This window comes from Tachysurus fulvidraco, chromosome 18 (assembly GCF_022655615.1).
Source record: "Tachysurus fulvidraco isolate hzauxx_2018 chromosome 18, HZAU_PFXX_2.0, whole genome shotgun sequence".
NCBI classification, from domain to species: Eukaryota; Metazoa; Chordata; class Actinopteri; order Siluriformes; family Bagridae; genus Tachysurus; species Tachysurus fulvidraco.
Window position 1 is genome coordinate 3,491,446 of NC_062535.1, and position 8,160 is coordinate 3,499,605.

The window sequence follows — 8,160 nt, forward strand, 5'->3', positions numbered from 1 at the left end:
TTTTTGGAGGATTTGATGCTTTAAAGTTGAATTGAAGCTTGTTTCTGGGTCATCCCCTAGTGGTCACTTTGACTTCCGTGCCGTGCACGGCATGGTGACCCGTATTGTGCAATAAAAGTATTTTGTATTTATATCCATGTCTCCTACATTCAGTGGTAACGAACCTGTGCGCTATATTTTGGGTATAAATTTCCCCATTTATAGAAATGGGATGGCGTAGTCAGCTCTAAATTTTAGTTGTATATTGTGTCCAATCTTGCCCTCCACCGCCCCGCCACGCTCTGTTTCCGTGACAAACGACGGCCGATAAAACGGAAGTCATTCATTTCCTACGGAGAGTCGCAAAGGCGCTGCGTGAGGTGCCGACCATCTGCGGATCCGTAATTTTCCGTTTTGAGCGTTCGATCCGTTAAAAAAAAAAATTAACTTGTGTGACTACACCGCACCCGATATGCCGACCGGACAGGTTTTTATTAAAACTACCGGCAAATGTTAGTGGGGAAAGAGTGACAAAAAAGGCAAAAACAAGTGAAGAGAAAATTGATGAAGAAAATTAAGCAAAATTAATGTAAAGAAAACAGAAATTGTAGCTATTAAGTTCAGTTAAGAGAATTTCAGTTCTGTCAGGACCACTTTGTCAAAAGATAATTTATTAGATGATATGCATACAGTTAGTGTTGGTGGTATGGTTCTGTTCTGGACAAAAATCCACGCGCCCGTCCGTGTGCTTGCATGGTCAGAGTGCAGAGAGCAGAGACTAGAAAACAGAATAAACCCCCCGTACAACAGAACCACTAAGCATGCGTAGTATTAGATACGCTCGCTTATGCATTTTTGGAAAGTAATAAGTGAATAGATAAATAAATAATTAAATAATTAGAGAGAGAGAGAGAGAGAGAGAAAAATATGTGGAGATTTATGACGTAAACTGGTAAAAGGAACACGGGTTCCGGCATGGTGGAGTCAGGGTTGAAGGAGGGAGTTTAGATCACGGCAGCAGTGAAGCGCTAGAGCGGCTCTATGAATTGGAATTTAAATTGTCGGGTAATATGGATGTCGTAACCGGATTGGTGCGCCGTCGTGGACAGCTGATTAACAGCTAATGCACGCTTGATGTTCTCTTTTATTACTGTATGTTTTTATACATTATTTGTCATTTATGAATACAGGTACTGTACATTTTTCATATTCAAAACAACTGGGGTGGAATTTTGCGAGCTGGAACGGATTAATGGGATTTAAATTCATTTAAACGGGGAAAATTGTTTTGAGATACGAGCAAGGTCACGGAACGAATTAAACTCATATCTCGAGGCATCACTGTACTTATTGACAGTATCAGATGGTATGGTTTGGATGGGAGATGGTTCTTTATTTACTTTGGCATCACTAACGTCTCATTTTCTCTTGGGTTTATATTTTTTATATTTTGTTGTCCATTTACCTTTCTCACCTGGTATGTAATAAAGCACACATTTTATTGTTATTTCATGTCCCTCATTCTTCTTTTTGCTTACTACACCCACAAATATTACCAGTAGGCAAAAAGGGAAAGTCAAACAGGCAAGAAATTCAGAAAAGCAGAGAGCAAAATCCGTGTGGCAAACAAATCTGACAAACAAATCTAAGCACAATAAAATGAACAAATTGAAAATGGGCAAAATACACCAAGACGAGCATTGGAAAAGCAAGGTACTGCAAGGAAAACACTAATATTACATTGCATTAAACAATAGCACAAGGTTTCCTCTGGTGGGCTGGAGGGGAAACGCAGGCATTGCTGTAACAATGGGGTTATTCTTCTTCACTAAATCTACACTTCTGTTTAGTGAAAGTGGTTTTAGTTTGATGACAAATTTAAACCTTACCCTAACTTTTAGCCCCGCATGTTTGTGATGTATGTTTGTGATGTGGAACACAAAACACAGAGATACACTAAAACACAAACTTGAAATGTACTTTTATTTGATAGGAAACTGGCAGCAGACATTACGATCCATATCCTTACACATTAAAGAAACAAGTGCTCAGAAATCCCAGGTATAGAAACCATCAACATGTCATTATGCATACATCCTGATAACACACTCAAAGAACAAAGAACTTGGAATATATATATATATATATATATATATATATATATATATATATATATATATATATATATATATATATATATATATATATATATATTATAAACAAAAACATAAAAAACAATAATGATGATTTTAACATAACTGTTTACATGGCTTGGTGTTCTAAACTTCCTGCATAGATGTAAATGAGCTGAATATGATATAGTTCTTTATTCTTACAAAGCAGACAAAAAACAATTAAATATGCAAACCAACACACTGTAGTTTAAACATCAGGTTAATAGATTTCACCTACATTACCCAGAAACCCCTTTATTAATAAAAACTGTCAGTAATAATAATAATAATAATAATAATAATAATAATAATAATAATAATAATAATAATAATGTGTAGAAGAGAATAAATGAGACATTGCTGTAGATCAGCTGATGCTGGACACAGATGATGGACCACAACTTGTCTTCAGTCTTCATGTTTAATAAAACAAATCTTTAAACGGAAACCAAAAATAACAATTTTAAATGCAATATCAAAAAAGTGCAGTAAAACACAAGCATACAAAAACACTGTTACTAACCATCATAGGTAGAGCAGATGAAGTTGAGCTTCTGGCTCTCAGGCAGCTCGATCCACTTCTGCTCTCCTCCAGACTGCACTGCTCCGCTTCTCTTCTCATGACTACAGTCTTCATTCCAGGTCCCATTCCCTGGTGCCCAGCCCTGATAGCAGATTATTGATCCAACAACCCAGAACCAGACACGCTGGGCGCAGTCGTGACTCAGGCCGAGCCACACGTGTTCAGTGGAGGCGTTTTGAGTCACTTCCTTCACCCAGAGCTGCATCTCCTCGGTGCGCACTGACACCAGGTCATGATGATGGTTCCTGCAGTATGTCAGAGCTTCCCACCAGGTCAGATTCTCCTTAATCAGGATCACTTTATCTGGAAACAAATAAATAAATATAACATTTACAACCCAATAGTTTTTCATCTTTTATTTATCCAAAGAAGATTTAAACAGGAATCTGGATATAATATTCTGAAAATATTTTTTCTGCAAATTTTAGAAAAAAAGTTTCATTATCTCTCTCATATCCATTTGTAATTGTATTTATAAAACAAAATGTATTGTATACAGTTCATGATAATACAAAACAGCATCAGTAATCTTTAATAAATGAAACACTTGAATCCACATCATTTAACTCACTCTCATGGCAGATGAACGGGAGTTTTTCTGTGCAGGTCACATCAGTCCAGTAACGTTGCTCAGACTCAGACACTGCAGCACAGATCAAACTTCCACTGGGTTTGTCAGATCTCCAGTATCTGAATGTGGAGTTACTCTGGTCTGACCAATTCCAGGAGTCATAAAACAGACCGATCCAAACATATGAACTGACTGAAACATTAACCACACTTCTGATCTCGTCATTCTCAGTTTGGTTCCTCACACTGACCAGGTCGGTGTAGTTCTCTCTGCAGTAGGTCTGAGCATCGTACCAGCTCTTTTTATCACTAATATATACATATTTATTAGTGTTTGTGTTTTTTTCTGAAAATAAAAATGTACACAATGAACAGCTCATTCATGACATCATTACATTTTTGCTGATTCTTATGTCAATAAAAGAACTTTAACAGAAAAGTGAAAAAGAACAAAAATCAAGAAAAACTACTCAGACAATTAGAGACATAATTTTAGATTAGATTTTCATTACTGTAACATAATTAAATATAGTTACTTTTTATTAACATCTCTTACCTTCATAACATACAAAAGGTAACAATGTTTCACACTGGTTATCACCCCATAATGTATCGTAGTTATTATATCCCACACAGTACTCTTTTCCCCCAGCATTATTTGGTTCATTAGGATGCCAGTGTGTGTAAGTGACTCGGTCTCTGTAGAAAGTTTGGTCTTCCAGAGACCACAGCCATCTCCCAGGTCCCGCTCTCTGTAGACCAATCCAAGCTTTCTTTGCATTTTCCTTCATCAGTGTGTGATTCAGCTTCTTCATCTCTCCCATGTTGCTGATGGTTGCCAGATCAGTGTAATTCACTCTGCAGTAAGTCTGAGCTTCACTCCAGGTTTTATTCTCATTCACAAAGTGATAGTGATGAGGAATATATGCTCCTATACCACATACTACTGTGAAAAACATAAGAAAGAGACGTGTTATTGCATGATGCTATGATACGATTTTAAAATGTTATCTCTTACTTTCAAAATCAGTTTTATTTTATTTTTATTTCCTGGAATAACAGACCAACCCTTCACATTATTATAGTCTCATGGTTTTAAGGTTCTTAAATGTGCTAGGTAAAATATGCCAGGTAAAAGTTCCACCATGAAACATTGTACACTTAATAAACAAAAGTGACTTTTTAAACCTTTTTTTTATTATTATTTTCACTCTCTAATTTTTCTATTTTGTGGAATCAGAAACAGAAACTAAAGCATGACAAAATGTATTATAATATAACATTAGCTAAGCAGCTAGAAATGAATTCAAGTTGTTCAACATCAACATGATCATTTAATCCATGAAAAATGGCTAAATGTTTCTTGTGCGATTCTTTATTTTGTCTGTAATCAGATCATCAAATGTCTCTTTACACTTCATAATAAAACACTTGTGTCTCTGTTTATCTTTCATTCAGCTTGGAAACACCCTAAGTGATGCTGTTATTAGAAAGATTACAGTCTGCTTTTTGTAGATTTATGTGAAATATTCATGAGGTCAGGTGCATATTAAGTATATTAAGTTAAATATATGTTAGAAAGCTTCCTTGAGAATAGACCTCATGATCAGGATCTCACAGAACACAACAAGGTTTGTTAAACTCACAGCTAATGTCATGTTCCTGTTTGGAGTTTTATTTAAATATGACAAATAGTGACCATGCACAAAACTGTGTTGTAAAAGCAGGACATGGCTTTTAAAATGGCTTCAGATAAATATAGTCTGATGCCTGTGTTTGTGCTAAGACGGAAGTATCGGACTTTCACCACCGGTGCATCAGCAGATTTTTCACCCACTTTTAAGCTGCACAATACTTCAGCATTGAGGGCTTCATTTGTTGATACAAAAATAGCCTCAGATTACAAAGAGAAAAAAATAATGTTCAAACTTGTTTCAAACTGAAACTAAAGAGTAAATACAAGAATTGGCATCAAAATAAAGTCATTTATAGCCCCACATTCACAGAGTCTGTCTTATTCATTTAAATAATACACACACACATTGTGTACACACTGACCTGAGAAGAGCAGAGTCACTGAAACGAGGTGAACCATATCTGTAAAGAAATTGTCAAAAAAACATTTCCAACATTACAGCTTATGAATTAATAATCTGACTCTTTCTATGTTCTGTTATCAGTTATATTACTGTAGTAAAGTTATTAATTCACCAACTTCTCTCTCTCTCTCTCCCCCTCTCTCTCTTCTCTCTCTCTCTCTCTCTCTCTCTCCCTCTCTCTCTCTCTCTCTCTCTCTCTCTCTCTCTCTCTCTCTCTCTCTCTCTTTAAAAATGTCCAAGAATCTATAAAGAATAAAATCTTCACCATGACTGTTACCAAACACAGACAGATAAGATGTCTTTCATAAATGTCCCTGTGAGAGCTGTTACTATGGAAACAATAATACATTAGAAAATTAATATCAATTTAATTTAATATCTAAATATCAATAAATACATGAATAAATAGATATCCGTACCTCATGTATGTCATGTACTCCACACAGGGTGTGTGTTACGAGTGTTCTTCTGTTCTTCACCTCACTTTGTGCACCTGAACATAACAAACCTCTTATTATACAGTATTACTGTCCTCTTTCAATCCCACCCATCACTTTACATATTCCCTTAGGTACAGATGTAATCTCAGTATCTGCTGTTCATCAGAGTTTTGCTGTTGCAGTGACACTGTTGTTATGTGTTTTTTCTTTTTTTGGAACATATTTGAATATATCCGTGTGAGATGTTTACATGTTCAGAAAAAATTCTGCAGGATTTCCCCCTGAATTTGGATAAACAAAAGACAGGTGAACAGAAAGAGTTGAATGTAAAGGATGGAGAATGTGAACTTAGTTCTAATTCTTATTATACAGTCGTATGCAAAAGTTTAGGAACCCCCTGACAATCTCCATGATTTTCATTTATATATATTTGGGTGTTTGGATCAGCAATTTCATTTTAATCAACTAACTGAAGGACACTAAAGTAATATTTCAGTAGTTAAATGAGGTTTATTGTATTAACAGTAAATGTGCAATATGCATCAAAACAAAATTAAACAGGTGCATAAATTTGGGCACCCTTGCCATTTTGTTGATTTGAATACCTGTAACTACTTAGCACTGATTAATTGGAACACACAATTGGTTTGGTGGCTCATTAACCTTTGAACTTCATAGACAGGTGCATCCTATCATGAGAAAAGGTATTTAAGGCCAATTGCAAGTTGTTGTTTTCTTTGTCTCTTCTCCGAAGAGTGGCAACATGGAGGCCTCAAAACAACTCTCAAATGACCTGAAAACAAAGATTGATCAACATTATGGTTTGGGGGAATGCTACAAAAAGTTATCACAGGTCTATAATCGGTCAGTGTCCACTCTGAGGAACATAGTGAGGAAATGGAAGACCACAGGCACAGTTCATCTTAAGGCCAGGAGTGGCAGGCCATCTTGTAGAGGCAAAAGTGAAGGATGGTGAGAACGGTCAAAAACAGCCCACAGACCACCTCCAAAGACCTCCAACATCAACTTGCTGCAGATGGTGTCACTGTGCATCGTTCAACAATTCAGCGCACTTTGCACAAGGTAAAGCCTTTTTTGCACACACGCCACAAACAGAGTCACTTGAGGTTGTCAAACGCACATTTGGACAAATCAGCTTCATTTTGGAATAAGGTGCTGTAGAGTGATGAAACACGTTAAAAGTAAAGGAGATATAATGATATCCGCATTGTTCCCCTTGACATAGAGCTAATGTATCTGCCTGATCAATACAGTGGGCACTTGGACAATATGAGCTTCAAGGTCTCGAGTATGTCAGAATGTTGTAGATGTGAACAACCATGCACTTAAGAAGGTCACTGAGTATTTTGTTAACAAAGGCTTGAAATACAGCAGGCAATTTGTTGTCTACATAGTATGACCAAGTACTCGTGTCGACTGGTAGTGTGGAATGTGGTTTTCCACTTCACTCTCTCTCGCCAGTGGTTCATCTTTGTAACTTTCCAAAGCCTGGGTCTCTGAGATAGACAGTAAGAATAATAAGACGGTAATAGATTGATAGTACAATCCCATGATCTATGTGGTGGCATTTGGGTGGCTTGTTCCTTGCTGAACACCTCCCCCAGGTCATGGTATTCCAGGGAGATGTCAACAACGTGAGTGGTGTCTAGGATTTCAAGGTGGAGGTGGAGTGGCACCGGAAGCTCATAGAGAATGAGTGGTGTTTGAGGAGCTCCGCAAGGTGGTAATCTGCGTTGTTGTTAAGTTGAATTTAAATTGGCCTGTAGAAGAAGAAGTTAGTGTAGCTCATAACAAGCCTGATATCTCGTTCCATGCTAAACGACTGCTTCCTGACTGCCATTTTCCCCGGACCTCCATGCAGAGATATCATCGTCTTGGGGAATCCCTATTCTGCACTTCTAATTATTCGACTATTGTAGGGCCAGGGGTATGCAGCCATGCCTAGTGTCTCTCCCCTACATTGCCCGCATAGAGGATCCTGTGCTCCCTTCAAAGCCATGTAGAGTCACCTAAGCCATTGTGTGGAAGGCCTACATGGAAGCAGCACAAGCCAATGTGCCCCTGCACAACATGGTGGTCTTGCAGGCCTACCAGGCTGACCTGCTAAAAGAGATTAATTGTGGTGGGGATTGAACCTCAAGGCAATATCAGAGCTCCACCGAGCCAAAGATCTCGCACTCCATGCCACGAAGCAGACGGCCCACACCATAGGTGCTATGGCTGTATTTTTTGTCACAAAGAGGCACCTGTGGCTTAATTGAACAGAGATTTTGGACAGACATAGATCCTTTCTC

At 37.6% G+C, this 8,160-nt stretch overlaps 1 protein-coding gene across 2 annotated transcripts; it reads right to left on the reverse strand.

The window, feature by feature from the left end:
• Window positions 1-2,246: 2,246 nt before the first annotated feature.
• LOC125138456 (C-type mannose receptor 2-like) lies at window positions 2,247-5,989 on the reverse strand. 2 transcript variants are annotated; one of them, XM_047803311.1, is made up of 6 exons: window positions 5,825-5,989; window positions 5,365-5,403; window positions 3,863-4,249; window positions 3,308-3,652; window positions 2,677-3,039; window positions 2,247-2,588 (listed from the first exon to the last, which is right to left on the reverse strand). In XM_047803311.1, the coding sequence occupies exons 2-6, from the start codon at window positions 5,399-5,401 to the stop codon at window positions 2,575-2,577; spliced, it is 1,146 nt and encodes a 381-aa protein (XP_047659267.1). In that variant the 5' UTR covers window positions 5,402-5,403; window positions 5,825-5,989; the 3' UTR covers window positions 2,247-2,574. The 2 variants fall into 2 exon arrangements, with proteins under 2 accessions (XP_047659267.1, XP_047659266.1); XM_047803310.1 differs by having other exon boundaries at window positions 3,863-4,252.
• Window positions 5,990-8,160: the final 2,171 nt, after the last annotated feature.

Excerpts from the sequence above, each read along its gene's own strand:
- LOC125138456 (XM_047803310.1), bottom strand. The coding sequence starts at position 5,401 with ATGGTTCACCTCGTTTCAGTGACTCTGCTCTTCTCAG. Across the intron at positions 4,253-5,364 it reads AGTGACTCTGCTCTTCTCAG|TAGTATGTGGTATAGGAGCA; the intron begins GTCAGTGTGTAC and ends TGTTTTTCACAG. Across the intron at positions 3,040-3,307 it reads CCCGTTCATCTGCCATGAGA|ATAAAGTGATCCTGATTAAG; the intron begins GTGAGTTAAATG and ends ATTTGTTTCCAG.